This window comes from Phoca vitulina, unplaced genomic scaffold, assembly GCF_004348235.1.
Source record: "Phoca vitulina isolate PV1807 unplaced genomic scaffold, GSC_HSeal_1.0 scaffold8, whole genome shotgun sequence".
NCBI classification, from domain to species: Eukaryota; Metazoa; Chordata; class Mammalia; order Carnivora; family Phocidae; genus Phoca; species Phoca vitulina.
The window spans coordinates 50415244-50432103 of record NW_022589711.1 but is presented as its reverse complement, the minus strand read 5'-3'; the positions used below and the strand labels follow the sequence as shown (position 1 = coordinate 50432103).

Here is a 16860-nt window from a genome sequence, read left to right as displayed (position 1 = left end):
GCCACGTGGCACCCGGCGGCGGCGGCGGCGGCTCCTCCCGGCGCGCGGCCCGGCCAGCCGGCAGCACGCAGCCGCCCGCGCCGCCCGCCTCCTCCCGGCCGCCCGCCGGCGGCCGCCCGGGCGCAGCGAGGGGGAGCTGCCCGGCAGCCCTGGACCCGGGGAAGGGGCGGGCGGCGCGAAGCCGCTTTAACCGCAGCCGCCGAGCGGAGGCAGGAGGCTGACCCGGCCGCTTCCTAAGTGCGGTCAGGCATCTCGTGACCGCGGCGGGCGCCTGGGGCCCCGCGGGGGGAGGGAGGGAGGGAGGGCCGGGGCAAGGAGCAAACAAGAATGCCCCCACCCCTCCCCCGGGCTGTTGCTAGTGAGGCTTTCGGCCGAGTTAAAACCCCAAGCCCGAAATCAGGGGTGGAGTGGGGGGTTGGAATAATTCCCCACTATCCACCCCGGGGCGTGCGTTCCCCGCCCGGAAGGGCTGACCTTGGCCGGGGAAAGGCGGGGGGGGCGGGGGGAGCGGTGGTAAGCGCCGGGACTCGGCTCCCAGCCCGCCGCCCCCTCGGATTCCTGCCCCGGCGGGGGCCGGAGGAGGGGGCCCCCGGACACACACACACACACCCCACACGCAGCGCGCGCCAATGAGCCCCGGCCAGGCGCAGGGGGCGGGGTTTTCCCAGGCTCGAGCACAGCAGCTGCTATTTACCTTCTTGGCTTCTCCCGGGGACCAAGAACCAGCCCCCGCGCTCCGCCGCCCGCCGCCGCCCCCCGCCTCCCTGCCCCCGGGGCGCGCGCACACACACTCACACACGCACGCACACACACATCCTCCCGGCCCGGCCGCAGCCGCGGCGGCAATAAAACATCCTGGCACGTGCTCCGGCTCCAGGCGCGCCCTCGCCGGCCGGCTGATGTCAAACTGCAGCTCGGCTGGTGTAGCTCTTAAAGGGCCCGCGCGCGCCGGGTGCCGAGGCTGCCCCGGCCGCCCGCGGGGCGAGAAGGAGAGGAAGAGGCTGCTGCCCGGCCCGCCACCTCAACAGGCCGCAGAACCAAGAGTCTGTGGGTGGAAAGGAAAAGGATGGCGAGGGCGCGCGCGCGTCCCTGAGGCCTTGCCATCAAAGCCCCTCTTGTTCATCTTTCATTTCCTTTCTGCCCAGTTGGAAATTATTCTGATTGTTTCCTGGGGAAGCGCGGGATCCAAGGCCCCAACTCCAGAAGAGGAATAAGGGACGGGCGGGGGGGGAGGAGGGAATTAAAAAAAAAAAAAAAAAAAAACCCCCCTTGCTTTAAAAATTCGCAAATAAAAGGGGGGGGGCGTTTTTTTTTTTTTTTCTTTTTTTTCCATAAAAAAAAAGTTTTTTTTTTTTTTTTTTGCGTCCCTTTTCTAGGCATGATCGATTTTCATTATCCTCCTGAGCGGGAAATCACTTAGATGTTTCGGTAACTCACACCCTTGCACACGTTCTCCTCTTTTATCCCTGTCCTTCTAAATCTTTTTTTTAAATATATTTCAAATGAACTTCTTATCAGTGTCAAAGCAGCTCTATTACACATGTGAAAGTAAATAAAGAGCAAAGACCCTGGCCCCAGAAGAACTTAACTAGACTGGGGCAAAACCTGCAGAAAAATCCTCTCTAAAGCAAAGCCCAGCAGGGAGAGTAGCAAAGGGTTAAAATCCTTTTGATTGACGTTGTAGCCTCCGGTGCCCCGGGCTCAGGCGCGCGCCATTGGCCGCCAGGCCTTGTGCCTGGCGGCCAATGGGGGGGCGCGGTCCACGAGCGGTGCCGCGTGTCTCCTCCTCCCATTGGCTGAAAGTTACTGTGGGAAAGAAAGTTTGGGAAGTTTCACACGAGCCGTTCGCGTGCAGTCCCAGATATATATAGAGGCCGCCAGGGCCTAGGGATCACACAGGATCCGGAGCTGGTGCAGATAACAGTGGAATCCCCCGTCTACCTCTCTCCTTGGTCCTGGAATAGCGCTACCGGTCACCAAGTAGCCATAAGATATTATAATAAACCCTCAAAACTTGCTCAGTTTTGTGAGAGTCTTAAGTGAAAGGGACATAAACAAAACAATTTTTTGTGTGAAGGACTCCAAAAATAAAATTCTCTAGGGATTAAAAAAAAAAAAGCAACAGAAAATGCCAGCTGATATAATGGAGAAAAATTCCTCGTCCCCGGTGGCTGCTACCCCAGCCAGTGTCAACACGACACCGGATAAACCAAAGACAGCATCTGAGCACAGAAAGGTAAGGGCAGTACCACTATCTCTCTGCAGCCCTAAGAAATTAAGTCGGGGTTGGGGGGCTCCCTTCTCCCTTGAAACCCCGGGGTGAAATGGCAGATCCCATGGGAACTCAGGGCTCTTTTTCTTTTTTTTTTCCTTTACAGTCATCAAAACCTATCATGGAGAAAAGACGAAGAGCAAGAATAAATGAAAGTCTGAGCCAGCTGAAAACACTGATTTTGGATGCTCTTAAGAAAGATGTAAGTGGGTAATGCTGCCTTTTTTTGTTTTTTAATTAAAATGAAATACCATTTCTCAGGTACTAAATGTGAAACCCCCCTCGCTGGCGGGATGGTCCCCGCCTGCACTGCGTTCTCCGAGGCCGGAGGGCCGGGCCCCTCCAGGGTCTGGGGATGTCGGCGCCGCGGCCGGGGGGGAGGGACCCCAGACTCCGAGGCCGCTGGCGGGGCTCTCACTCTAGTGCCTTGCCTCCTCTTCTGTGCAGAGCTCGCGGCATTCCAAGCTGGAGAAGGCGGACATTCTGGAAATGACAGTGAAGCACCTCCGGAACCTGCAGCGGGCGCAGATGACGGGTGAGGGCGGCTCGCCGCGTCCCCCTCTACGGGCGTCCCCTTCGCCCCGCGGTGATTTCTTCCAGACTTCCGCCCGTGGTTGTGAGAGGCATTCAGCTACATTTTACTGCCTTGGCTCACTCTTGCGTTCCCACGGTCTGGGGCTTATTTATAGCCACAACTCCAAGTTGTTACTGTTCCGGAAAGGGAGGGAGAGAGATTGTAGGGGCGAGGGTGGCGGGTGGCTTGGCAGTGGGGGAAGCGGGTGGGGACGAAAAGACTCAGAACCGTGGCGGTTTTGAGCTGCGTGGAGCCTGGGGGTCATCTGGTTTAGCACTTCCCCACTTCCCCCATTAGAGTTGGGGAAATGAGGCCCGGGTGGCGGGGAAGGGGGGGGAAGGGCACTGCCCAAGGTCACTACGCGCGCGCGGAGGGTGGGGAAGATGTGAGGCTGAATGGGTTAAAATAAAGCCGCGGGGAATGGAGAGGAACCGTCTCGGCTTCGGTTGCCAAGCTAGTGCTGAGAGGTGGACGGTTTTTCTAAACCACCACCCTTCCCCCAACCCCAGCCGGGGACTGTTCCGCGGGCGGGTGGTCAGGGAGGGGCGCCGCGGGGACCTCCCAGGGCGGAGGCGGTGGCCTCGGGGCCAGGGCCATTGGGTGACCGGTCTGTCTCCTTCTGGCCCGCAGCGGCGCTTAGCACAGACCCGAGCGTGCTGGGGAAGTACCGCGCCGGCTTCAGCGAGTGCATGAACGAGGTGACCCGCTTCCTGTCCACGTGCGAGGGCGTTAACACTGAGGTGCGCACCCGGCTGCTCGGCCACCTGGCCAACTGCATGACCCAGATCAACGCCATGACCTACCCCGGGCAGCCGCACCCCGCCTTGCAGGCGCCGCCGCCGCCCCCGCCGGGACCCGGCGGCCCGCAGCACGCGCCGTTCGCGCCGCCACCTCCTCTCGTGCCCATCCCCGGGGGCGCGGCGCCCCCTCCCGGCGGCGCGCCCTGCAAGCTGGGCAGCCCCGCTGGAGAGGCCGCTAAGGTGTTCGGCGGCTTCCAGGTGGTGCCGGCTCCGGACGGCCAGTTTGCCTTCCTCATCCCCAACGGGGCCTTCGCTCACAGCGGCCCCGTCATCCCAGTCTACACCAGCAACAGCGGGACCTCCGTGGGCCCGAACGCAGTGTCGCCTTCCAGCGGCCCCTCGCTCACGGCGGACTCCATGTGGAGGCCGTGGCGGAACTGAGGGGCTCAGGTCACCCCTCCCCCTAAACTCCCAACCCACCTCTCTTCCCTCGGGACACTCAACAGGAACTTGGACACTGGGAGAGAAGACTTTTGTGATTAATGGTTATTTTGTTTTGTTTTTTTTTTAATTTCTAAAAAAGTTACTTTTTTGTAGAGAGCTGTATTAAGTGACTGACCATGCACTATATTTGTATATATTTTATATGTTCATATTGGATTGCGCCTTTGTATTATAAAAGTTCAGATGACATTTCGTTTTTTACACGAGATTTCTTTTTTATGTGATGCCAAAGATGTTTGAAAATGCTCTTAAAATATCTTCCTTTTGGGAAGTTTATTTGAGAAAATATAATAAAAAGAAGAGTGAAGGCTTCTATGTCTTATAACTGATTATTTTGGAATATGTAAAAAGAGGAGGCCCTTGGCAGAATGTGAATTACATGTAATCTGAGAATTCAGTCATTGGTTCTTTTGTTATTAAAAAGAACATTTTTAAAAATCCATCAAAACTTTTACCAACCCTCCATGAACTAAATTTCACTTAATTTGCAAGAACCCATCTAATATGGCTACCCTGATCAATTTGTGGTCAACCTCTCAAAGAATATAAAAATTTTTTTAGTTGCAGTTTGGGTAAATCATTCAGTCCTGGTTCTCCTACTAGCTCCTCCTGAGGAAGGTTGAACTGGACTGAAGTCATGAAGTTAATCAAGTAATGTGTGCCCACCGCATATTAAGGGACACCCCTGTGGCACTACATCCCTGGGGTAGCACACCACCAAAGTAAATGCATACAGGCAGCCTCCAGCCTTCAAGTTTGGGAGCCTGTTTAATTAGTCAATACTTAGATGCAGTTAGGCATTCCCTTGTACCAGCATCCAAAAGTTTGCAGATGCCTCTCTGCACCCTCTTCAAGCAAGCTGAGAAGGTCAACAGATTCCTTCTGCCAAGGGACAGCTAGTTAGACTCCCAAGTGGAGCCCAAGTCCAGATGATTAACACCAGACATATGTTTTTGATAAGTTTCTGCGCTTGGCTCTAATACAGAAAGCATGTGGGGGCCGTGCTGGCAGGCACACAGGCCATCTTCCCTTTAATACAAACAGCAAGCGACCCCTTCGCTTGGTCATGCCCCATTTCCAGGCAAGATGTGGGCTCCAGATAGAAGCAAAAGGGTTGTCTCGGGTTTCAGCTCACATAACCCTCCTTAACAAGTCCTAACTCAAAGCGGACAGCTTTAAACTGTGCCAGGATCTGCAGGGAATTTCTTCCAAATCCCATCACAAAGGCTTGTCAGATTTTGTCAGATTTGGCCAGGTGTTTGACTGCATCCAGGTGTTGGGGAAATGAAAACCACGAGCCCTGCGAGACCAGACACATCAGCCGCGCTGTGGGTCTGGCGGGCGCGCCCTCCTCCCGCACCGCCGGCCAGTCCTCCTCCCGGCCCGGCCCCTCCCGCCAGCCTCATCTCATCCCCCTTCTTTCAGAACGGCTTCTGGGAGGAGAAGGATGAGGCGGGAGAAATCAATCTTTGAAGCCTTCCTAACAAAGATAAAGCCAACGATTTTCTGTCTTGTTTCAAAAGCTTTACCTCTCCCCCGCCTTGCTCTGGCCTTTCCCACAGGCCAGTGTGGAGAGCCGCTCTATCACAGGAATGATCTAGCTAGCCGACAGCACTTTTCTACCCAAATACTTTCGACCCAGCTTCGGACCGGAGGGAGAGTTTTCAAAAATACTTTTTTAAAATTTGGCTCCTACTTGCCTCATTATGTGAAAGGTGTCCAACACCCATCCCCAAGAAATACACACATATATACACATACCCCTCTTTATCGTACCATTTTTTTCATGATTTCCCTCTTGTTTAAACACAAACATAATAGCAATTGGTCTATTAATAAGACACCCAACACAAGCCTAAATGCTTCATTCGGTAAACCTGCCCTCTGGAGCACTAGAAGTCCTTAACTGTCCTGGCATAAAGAATGGAGGCACCAGGGTCTCATTTTTGTAAAAATAATGTATGTTCTTCAAAAAGTCACACACACACACACACACACACACACACACACAAACCAGTGCAATCTCTACACCAACCTAAAATTAAATCTCTTTGTACTTTCCCTGTACTAAAGGGGAACGACTGAAAAAGTGAATTTTTATTAACATCATCAAAAATGTATACATAGATCTCTTGGGGGAGGGAATAATAGATTTAAGGAAAGGAAGTAAACATTTGTCCCTTTGATAATTTGAAAATCGTCTTTTTTCCTGGAATTTGGGTTGAGACTCTTAGATGAGGCATCTGTTTCTGCACAATTTGGGGAGAAAGGGTGACACCTTAGGCCCCAATGGGAATTTTCAGGCTCCTGTGCCAGCTACGCCACTGAACTGACTGTGTCACTTTGGATGAGTCATTTCCCTTATCTGGGACATTTCCAAGTCCGTAAAATGAGTGGGTTTATTTCGAAGACCTTGTGTCCTCCTGCACCCAGGCTGTTTCTGGAGCTTCAAAGACGACTGCAATTTTGCCCACCCACCCCCGACCCGGCCTGGCCTAGTTTTACGACCTCGGGGCACACCCGGCTACTCCTCTCCCCCGCCCGGGGCAGTCCCGATGGTTCCGAGAGATAAGGCCCAGCTCCAAGCTCCAGGTCCGGATGCGGGCCGCCGGCCTCCGCCGCAGCGCGCATTATCCTCTCAATGGAGACCCTCCAGGTCCCCGGCCCCCCGCCGTCCCTGGCAGCATCCGGAGCCGGGAAGGCGCTGAACTGGAAGGGGAGCTCTCCCCGGTCAAGACGCGAGCCTTCTCTCATGAATAAGCGCGACTCCGAGGTGCGCCCCCTCCTCGAGCCCCATTCCACCCCCACGTGTTTCTGGAATGGGGACCCAGGGGTTAAACTGGACCCCCTCATCGTCACCACCGTCCCGGGAAACCTGTCATTAAAGTCAATTAACTTTTCCCACACCCCTTGGCCGGTAACAACCCGCTGCTAGCTTCCTCCTCGGCTCCTAAGTGCAACCAGATGGGCCGCCGAGCTGCCCGCGCCGCGCGCCCGCCAGGGCGGCCCGGGGGTTCCAGGGAGGCCGCCGGGGCCCGGGGCCCCGGGCGGGAGCAGGCCAGGGCGGCCACGCCGGGCCAGCCCCGGCGGCCCTGCGGCCAAGGTGGTTTGCTTAGCAGGCCTGGCTGCTTTCTGGCAGGAAATGAATAGCTCCCAGATGAGCTCAGGCAACCTGAGAGGTCGTGAGAACGGCGCGAACCCCCGCCTGTGCAGCCGGCAACCTGCCAGGCCGCGGGGGGAGCGGGCGGCGGCGGCGGCGGGAGGCCGGGAGGCCCGGCGGGCGGGCGGGCGGGCGGCGGCAGGGGGAGAGGGAGGAGGGAGCCGCTGACACACGAGCCCGCGCCCGCTCCCGCTGACAGGCAGGCAGCCGCCCGCGCCCGGCCGCCCCCCCCCCCGCTTCCCCCGCCCCAGGCCCCAGCGCCTCCCAAGCAGCAGGCCCTAGCCGCAGAAATGCGGCCGCGCGGCCCCGCCAGGGCCTGGGGGTGGGGCGGCCTGCCAGTGTTTTTCCAGTTCCCCCGGTAGCTCCGGGCCGCATTTAGAAGCCGGGGAAACTGGGCCGAGGCCAGTGTCAGGGCACCAGAGGCCCTCGCGGCCTGCCGAGCACTGCCAAGCGTCAGGCCGAGCCAGGGCAGGAGTGGGCAGGGAGGGGGTGGGGGTGGGGGCGACAAGGGCATCTCAGCCCACAGCGGCGTCCCAAAAAAGACAGAGCCGCCAGGCAGCAACTCTGGACTCCTTAAAAAAAAAAAAAAAAAAAAAAAGGTATCTCGTTTCTAAAAACCCTGCGCACCTACTAAGTGCCCAGCAGGTCCACTGCAAGTGCTACAAAGATAATATTAATTCCCACACAGCCCCCAACTCCCAGAGCTCTGGTTTAGCTAGGAAGATAGACAAACATTCGAGTGACTCATCCCAGGCATGATGAGGTAAGTGCCAAAAATGAAGTTTAAACAAAGGGCACCTAAGAACAGAGAGATTAATTCTGATTTGAGAGGAAACCAGGTAAGTTTTTCAGGGAGTTGGCACTTGAAGCTGAGAGCTGAAAGATGAGATCAACGGGCAGAGAAAGGAGGAATAGGAAGGTGAAAGAAAATGCAGAGATGGGTAAATATTTAGGTCCGGTTTGAGAAATTTCAGGAAGTTCGCCATGGTAGTCATATTTAAATTTTCAAATATATAACTTGGCTTAGAGGCCAAAAAAAAAAAAAAGAGGACCAAGCCGTCTGCTTCAGTCCTTGGTTTATTGCAGAATAGCCCAAGGGTTTAAAGCACAGGATCTGGCTTCAGATTGCTTAGGTTGTAAGACCAAGACAACTTAATTTCTCTGAGCCTCATCTGTAACTTGGGGCTCAAAGGGGTAGTATTTCATAGGGTGGTGAGGATAAAATAAGTAAATGCACGTAAAGCATCTAGAATGGTGTTTGGCACAGGAGACCTCAATGCATGGTCAGCTATGATGATGCCCAAGCCACCCCAGCGAGAGAGGGATGCTCACCAAACAGCAAGCCAACCCTGAACTTTGCCCAGTGACTTCACGGGCTGCTTCTAATTGCATCAGGCCCTGTGTGAAAGGCCCACTGCTTCTTCCATAGCTTCTGAATTTCATGTACTCATTCGATAATTACTGAACCAGGCAGTATACAAATAAAGGGAGAAGAAAGGCATGATCTCTAGAGCTGTAAAGCTCACAGTCTAGTAGGCGAGACAAACCAGTAAAATAATAATAATAATAATAATAATAATAATAATAATAGTTACTCTGTGTTAAGTGCCAGAGAAGAAGAGTAGTATACCTTGCTGGTGCAAAAGAAGGGGACATGTCATAGCAGGCAAGATTTTGATCCTCCAAATTATGATTAACCTGAGAATTTGTGTGACCGCAGACATGGCTGGCACGGTATATAACTAGTCAAATTCCACCGAAGAAAGGTTATTGTCAAATGGTTAATTTGAAAATTAATCATCTTATGATACTAATATCTTTCGAATGAGCACAGTCTCTGTGATGTAGTCAAGGAACTGGACGCACAGTCAAGGAATCCTGGTTCCAAATTGGCCACTACCTGTGAAATGCTGAGCGAGTCCCCTGGGGTCTCTTGGGCTTCTATTTCTTCCCTGACAAGGTGAGGTTAGACCAGAAGTCTCTCAAGTCCTTTTCAAATCCATGGTCTGTGATTCTCTTTCCTCAGCTTGCTTCAACGTGTCTCTACATTTCGACACATGCTCTATGGCTATAAGAAGCTGTATCAGGCATAGGTCTGGGATGATTTTACAACCCAGTATTTTCATCTGCAGTGAAAGATGGGGAAACAGACCCAAATAGATGCGCATTGTAGTTCCGCTGTGGCAAACAAATAGGCCACACGTTAGATTCTGGAGCTGGGCCATGTGAGTGAGAATCGTGTCCACTGCGTGGCACATCAAAGGAAGACTGCACCTCAAGGGATTTGCTCACATATCTGCTGCTAAGACCCTATCCTTTACTGTAATATCTTGTTATCTTACTGGGAAAACTGAAAAACAAGAGTTAAAAATACCACCACTTTCCCTCTTCATCCTAAAAAATTGTTTCCCATCCTTCTCATTTGTCCACTTCTTTTCTGAAAAAAAAAAAAAAAAAAGAATGTGATCTGTTGTTTATCAGGACTCCTTCCATTTAGGAAACACAGTTCCCCAACTGGCTAGAGTTTTTCCACTAATACACTTACTGAATTAAATAAACTTACTGAATTAGTCTCGTCAAACAAGAATGTCAGTCTGAATTAGTGAAAAATCTAAATTTTAAATATCCAATAGAGAGAGCAGTAAACTTTGCAAATACTTGTAGTGAGTCTGAATTCATAGTTTACAAAAGCACTTGCTCTTATAAAACGAATGCATTAAAGTCATTTAAAGAACGTATTCTCCTAAACAGGTCAAACATGACTTTTGCAGTATTATTTAAACTATAGCTGACCCTTGAGGAATGCAGGTTTGAACTGTGCTGGTCCCCTTGCACATGGATTTTTTTTTTCAATAAATACAGTACAGTACTATAAATACATTTTCTCTTCCTTACGATTTTCTTCATAACATTTTCTTTTCTCTGGTTTACTATAAGAATACTGTATGTAATACACATAACATACAAAATATGTGTTAATCAACTGTTTATGTTATCACTAAGGTTTCCGATCAGCACTATGTTATTAGTAGGTAAACTCTTGGGGGTCAAAAGTTATATGCAGATTTGAAGATGGGGGAGATCGGTGCTACAACTCCTGCATTGTTCAAGGGTGAACTGTATAAATCTTTCTTTATAGTAAGAAAAAGAGCTATGATTGCAACCCAAGTAAATAATTGTAACCTAAATTAATAATAAGGCTTTACTGTGGCTATTCTATGTCTGGATATGTTTCCAGTTGTAATCTGCCTCTGCGCAAGCAGAGTTCTATGCACTTTTGTCCCTTAAAATTACAAGTATCACTCAATGAGAGCAATGTTATTTAAGGAATACTACTTGTAACTTACTATTTTATTATTCATACATGTGATCTGTTTTCATGTTAGACTCATTTCACTTGTTTAGTTACCAATGTGAGACATGACCTTTGTAAATCCAGCTTACAGAAAACTCCAGCCTAGAGAAAAAGTGGGGTCGACAAACACCACCACCGAAAATGTCTTGTTTCCTGCTAATGTAGTTTCTCTTCTATCAGTTTTCCCCCTTAGCCATAAAACCTGTCCTTATGGCATCAAAATGTATAACAGGAATACCATTCCTTAACAGGGCCAGGAAAGGGCAAAAGCAATGTCAAATTAGTTTCAGAAGCAACTGCCATATATGAGTTGAGGAGTAAAAGTTAAGTGGGAAAGTGCTGAAGGCATTTCTTCATTTTAGTGAATGCCCAGTAGATATATGGGCTCAGGGATGGGATACAAAATGTAAAGGAAGGCTTCCCACACCCCAGATTTGTGAAGAACAAATACTCTCGAACACGCAAAGTTATTTTTTCTTGTGTTCTGTTCCATAATTAAGACCCCATGATTATTTTTATACAAATAGAATCTTGCAGAGGGGCACCTGGGTGGCTCAGTCGTTTAAGTGTCTGCCTTCAGCTCAGGTCATGATCCTGGGGTCCTGGGATTGAGCCCATGTCAGGCTCCCTGCTCAGCGGGGAGTCAGCTTCTCCCTCTCCCTCTGTCCCTCCCCCCCACTTGTGTGCTCTCTCTCTCTCAAATAAATAAAATATTTAAAAAAAAAATAGAATCTTGCAGAATCAGACAGATATTTCCCTTAAAACTCTACCTAACAAGGTAATTGTGGAATTGGCTATTAATGCCTTGCAGAGGAGACCAAGCCTCAAAATAAAAACCCCAAAACTAAAGACTCATTTGTGTGCTTTTTGTTCTTGTTTTTTTTTTTGCAGCAAAAAGCTTTATTGTGGTCCATTTGATCCAGGGCTTGGGAGAGGGCTCCAGGGTGATTAAAAAGCTGCCTAGTGGCTGCAGAGAGATGCTCAGGCACAAGCCCTGGGACCAGGGAGACACTAGGGGGGCCCCCTCAAAGACTGCTGGGCTCCAGAGGTTCCTAGTCAGGTGGTCGCCCATCTTCTTGCTGCCTTTCACCTCCTCTTCTAGGAAGTGGCTCTCCAGGAAGTCACAAAGATGGGGGCCTGAGCAGGCAGAACCCAGGGCATGCAGATCCCAAAGGTCTTGGTTCAAGCTCTTCTCTGGAACTAGGGCGCCTTCCATGGCATCCAGGGTCCCCCCCCCCCATCGTGGGATGGCTTCTGGGCTGGTTTTGCACCCTCAAGAGAAGCTTGGTGCCCTCGTGCTTCTTCTCAGCCCGCACCCTCCAGAGCCACATCGTCGTGGTAGAAATAGAATCCCAGACAGAGGGAGGTGTAGGACCCTGCGGATGCATGTTGAGCAGGTGGTTGAGCAGCCTCCACCTCAGTGGAATAATTCTCACAAATCTGGGAGATCGTGGTTGATCCATAATAAGGAGCTAAGCTCAAAAAAGGGTGTTGGCCATGCCGGAGGCAGAGGGTGGCCAAGAAGATGGCTCCCAAAGTTGCGACTGGAACAAAGGTTGGAGGGTGGTCAGAGGCTGGTGGAAGGGGCGTCTCTGAGTCTGTTCCGTCCAAACTCTGTTGAAGCAAGAGGCAGATCCATGGAACCTCCCAGTGCACCGGCTCATTTGTGCTCTTTGTTTTGTTGTTTTGGGGTAGAGGTAAGGGCAAGATGGGGAGGCCGAGGTTGGAGGGGCAGCATCAATATATGATCCTCTAGAGAACTCTGAAACTACTTTTGTGTGATGTCTTTGAGATTCCATTGTCAGTTCAAAACACAGAGTAGAGGCAAAGAAGAGGCATTTTGAAACAGTTTAATGCTGGGAGCCTTTCAAAAAGGGTAACTTAAAATGCTGTTCTTGCCTCACACAGTCACAAAGACCTAAGGAAGGCCATAGTCATATTTAAACACACACTGGTTTAAAAAGAGAAGTTGCATTTCAAACAGTCCATCGTCTTGAAATCTAGCAATCAGTGTCTAACCTGATGGCGGGCTGAATTCAACTTACTTTTTAAAAGCCAGCTTTTTCGTTTAGCACACAGCCTCCAGCCGGGGCTCCAAGCCTCGGCTCTGTGCTTTTCCTCCTTTGCTGGGACCATCCTCAGCCTCTCCACTGTACTCCCTGGAAACTTGTTCTGTTTTCAGTGGATGCCCCTCTACCTGCAGCCTGGGTATGAACCCCCTCGTTGCCTGGTTCTGCCTTTGTTTTGAGCCTGCTGGATTAATGACTCTTCATTTTCCCCACCCAGGGTGCCAGTGGGCGGGAAGTGGGGTGGGGTGCGGAGGATGAGTGTGCGCACCTGGGTTGGGGAGTGGGGTCCCGGAAGTCAGGGGCTTGTACCTGGGCCAGGGAGCATGGATGCCATGGGCTATGAATGAGGACACAATCTCTGCCTCCCCAGACCCTTGCCAAACCATGGCTCCTCCTTCTTCGGGTAAAGATCTATCCTTGGTGGCATCCAGCTCTCTTTAATCTCCGTTCCTCCTCATCTCCTGACATCTTCCCTCAAGCTCACCTTCACCTGGGTGGTTCTCCCTCCTTTCTCAGGGACAGGTTCTGATGCCACCCCTTTCCCCTCCATGGAAGGTGTGGTCCACGAAAACATCTGCTTTTATTCCTGACTTTCAACCTCCCTTACCTTTTTTCACTTTTTCCCCCAGCCTGTAAGCACATTTATTTCTCCACAGTCTCCACAGAGCCAACTTCAAGCCTGTAGCTCTCTCCACCTGCGACTTCTCTCCCTTCTCACCGGGAACTCCTGACATCTCCCTCGTGACCTCCCCTGTCTCAGTCCTCTCATGGCCACCTTCGCCACCGCCTAGGCTTCTGTGTCCCCCTCTCCACAGCATGCTCTGGCCCGGGCAACTCAGTGAACAAACCAGAAAGTCACTTTTCTGTCCTTCCCTCTGTCAACATTCGTGAGGTTTTGACCAGGTGCAAACTCCATCCTTGAAATTCTCTCCTTCCTTAGCCCCTGGGGCACCTCTTCCTCCTAACTTCTTCCAACCTGTCTGGCAACTTCTCAACATCCGTCACTGGATTCTTTCCTTCTACCCACCCTGTGAAGGTCACTGCCCCTGAAAACTCCATCCATGTCCTGTTTCTTTTGTTGCTGAGCCACCCAGGACAGTGACTGGCATCTGCAGGAAGACCATCAAATCTGTTGTCTCCCATCTAGAATTCTTTCCTGAGCTCCAAACCAGAACCCTGCTGCCCACTGGACATCTTCCCATGGAAGTCAGTAGGTCTCAAACCCTGCACCTACGAGATGCCTATCTCTGTCTTCCCCAGGCTCAAGGTGACTTCCTCCGCCCCACCCATCTCCTCCCTGAGTGTCAGGGGTCACCAGGAACTTCCCCTCAGGCTTCCCTATCGTAGGAATCTCCACCCCCATTGTCATTGCCTTTGCGCGGGAGTTTTGGAGCTTTTGCTTTCCCCTCTCCAGCCTGAGCTCCTTGCCTTCACTCATGCCCCCCTCCAACCCATACTCCATCATCTATCCCAGCAATCATATCTCTGGGAGAAAACTTCCAAAGGCTTCCTCTCACCTCTGTGACTCAAAAACTTGCGTGATTTGCTCCCAGCCTACTCACCTGCCTCATTGTCTATAAGAAAGCTGCATCCTGTCCGTGCACCCCCCACATGCAAAGCTGCTTCTGTGGCTCAGGCCCTCCAAGCTCCCTCTGGCTTCTATCCCTTTACACACGCTGTCCTGTGCTGGGGTGTGTCTCCTCCATTTTTTCATCTAGGGACCTCCTACCCTACGTGTCCTGCAAGACTTTGCTCAATCCACTTCCTTCCGGAAGCCCATCCTGTTGCCTCCAGTAACCTGCTATGACCCCTCCTCATCCCTCCTGTCCCATGCTGAGGCCTCGCACACAGCCCTGATGCTACTGGATTAGAGTGTCTGCTTCTCTGTCTCCCCAACCCAGACTGGGCAAGTTTTGGAGGCAAAAACAACATATTTTTCTGTACTCCCAGCATGTAGCACAGTGCCTGCCACACAGAAGCATTCAGAAAGCTATACACCAGTATAGTAAGAGGCTGGATATTAGTAAAAACAATAACCGACCTTTGAATAATACTTCAAGGTTCACAAAATGCTTTCACAAACACCGCCTCATTTGATCCCAAAAGCAATTCATGTAGGTAAGTAAGACTGGTAATGTTAACCCGGTAGCAAATGTGGATAATCAGTTTCAAAGAGAGTAGTTGGTTTGGCCCCGGAGGCAGCTAGAAAGTAGGTCTCTGGAACCCATATCTTCTGGCTGGAGTGCTCTCCTTCCCTCATTCTCTGCAGCGTCGGAGGGGACTGAGCCCCGCTCTAAAGCTTGTCTCCGTGGTTGCATGAGTAACACTTTCCTGCTGCCTTCCAAGGGAAGCCTAAATTCAGTCTCCACGGTCCATGCACTTTTGCTACATACGTAACCAGAACCAATTTGGAGCAGCCGGAAATCTGTTCTCAGTCCTGCTTTGCTGCTTTAATACGCATAACTAAAATCTCTCAGGGCACGAGAACTGCAGGTTCCTTCCTTCCTCTTGTCTCCCAAGTGTCAGAGAATAAATGCAATCGAAGGCAAACTTTTTTTTTAAACATAAAGATTAATGATCCTCAGCACAAATGAATTACCAGGAATTTTTCAGAATCAAAAATTCTACAGAGGGAATGGCAAAGTAAATCCCAAACTTTAAGAAGTAAGAAAAGCATCCAGTTTTGAAGACCTTATGTGCATGGCTGCTTTGAAAAAGAGCCATCCTGTAATAGGTGAATGAGTCACACTGGGACCCAGGGAAAGCAGTGGGGGAAAGCATAGAAGGGTGTAACACGTGATTCTAGAGCACCAGCTATGGATGAGGCCACCTCAGAAAAAAATGCTTCTTGCATTTATGGTCCCTGTAAGCTGAATGTCCCCTAGGCATGAAGCGGTTGCTGACTTTCTAGATACAATGTGTTTGGGCTTTTCTCTCCTGTCTGTGACTGCCAGTGTTTTGCATTCGGTTTTGTGGTAGATCAAAATGAGCATTTCTTACCTGAGGGATTTCTTTAGAGGAGACGCTAGTGTTTGTTCGGGTCACCAGCAGCTCCAGACCCAGTACCCGCAGGGAGGGGCATCCTGCACCAGGGTGGGTCACTGGCCAACGAAGCAGCTCCCGGTGGGGACTGGCTAGTCAGTCAATCACTAGGGATTAGTGCAGTGCCTACTCTGTTCCAGGCACCAGAGCTTCTGCAGAGAACAGGATAGGCCAGGCCGTGGCTCTCAGCACACATTCTATTCCCATGTGCAGAAGACAATAAAAAAGAAAAGAAACAAATAAATGAAGGAGAGAATGTCAACTCGTGGTAGATACTAAGAGGAAACTAAAATAGGACACAGGGTAGAAGGGGACTGAAGTGGGGTTAGGGTCTAATTTAGAATGGGTAATCAGGGAAGGCTTCACTGAGGAGGTGACCCCTGAAGCCCCGAAGGCCAGTAAAACAAAAAGCCCAACCCAATTCTGTGGACCCAGTCAGTGAAGACAGAAGATGTTACCTCTGGCCAGCCTGGGCAAGGCATATGAATGGCTGACCATGGCACCCAGGGCCTCAAAGAAAGCCCATGCCACCCTCACCCTGCACCCCGAGGCAACATTTGTCTTGGCATGTTCTCCCTCCTTCCTTGCCTCCTTCCTTCTGTCTTTTTCCCACCTCCAGGCACAGCCTCAGACCCCAGTGCACCTGCTTACCCTACCAGGGATCCACCAAGACCTGCCTTCCCCAAAGTTCCCGGGAGACTCTTTATACTGCCCTTGTCTGCCATTCACTCTGGCCGTCCTGGTTTGATGAATGACAGGAGACCCAGGAAGAGCCCTCACCGGGCCATTTCTCCCAGTGGATCCTTTGTAAAGGACCGAGAAGTCCTCTCTGTAACCCTGAGTAAGCCCCACAAAGCCACCCTTCCTTAACAACTCCCAAGCATACCCACAGTACCCACTCACAGGACGAGGCTGGGAGGGAGCACGCCGGCACTGTCTGAGTGGCTGGGTTAGGAAAAGAGAATATGGATGAGGCTTTTCCTTTCTCCATTTTCTGAATATTCTGTAAAGTGGGTATGCTACTTTTATAACTGGAATGTTTATATTTTAAGAAAATGAGTCTTTGACAACAGCTTAGAGAAACTATTTTTCTTTTCTGAATGCCAGCAATGCTAATAATCATTACAGTTCCGCTCGGCATTTA

At 51.1% G+C, this 16860-nt stretch overlaps 1 protein-coding gene and 1 long non-coding RNA gene across 2 annotated transcripts in view; one reads left to right on the top strand and one right to left on the bottom strand.

Annotated features, from left to right (window-relative positions):
• The window catches only part of LOC116633558, a 6471-nt gene extending 5712 nt beyond the window's left edge, over positions 1 to 759 (bottom strand). The window contains exon 1 of the long non-coding RNA XR_004299756.1: positions 695 to 759. This is a non-coding gene — a long non-coding RNA (uncharacterized LOC116633558). The remainder of the gene's footprint in view (positions 1 to 694) is intronic.
• A 1141-nt stretch (positions 760 to 1900) lies between these two features.
• Positions 1901 to 4468, top strand: HES1 (hes family bHLH transcription factor 1). The gene is made up of 4 exons (XM_032406160.1): positions 1901 to 2236; positions 2379 to 2474; positions 2720 to 2807; positions 3477 to 4468. The coding sequence occupies exons 1-4, from the start codon at positions 2129 to 2131 to the stop codon at positions 4025 to 4027; spliced, it is 843 nt and encodes a 280-aa protein (XP_032262051.1). The 5' UTR covers positions 1901 to 2128; the 3' UTR covers positions 4028 to 4468.
• The last annotated feature ends 12392 nt before the right edge of the window (positions 4469 to 16860 follow it).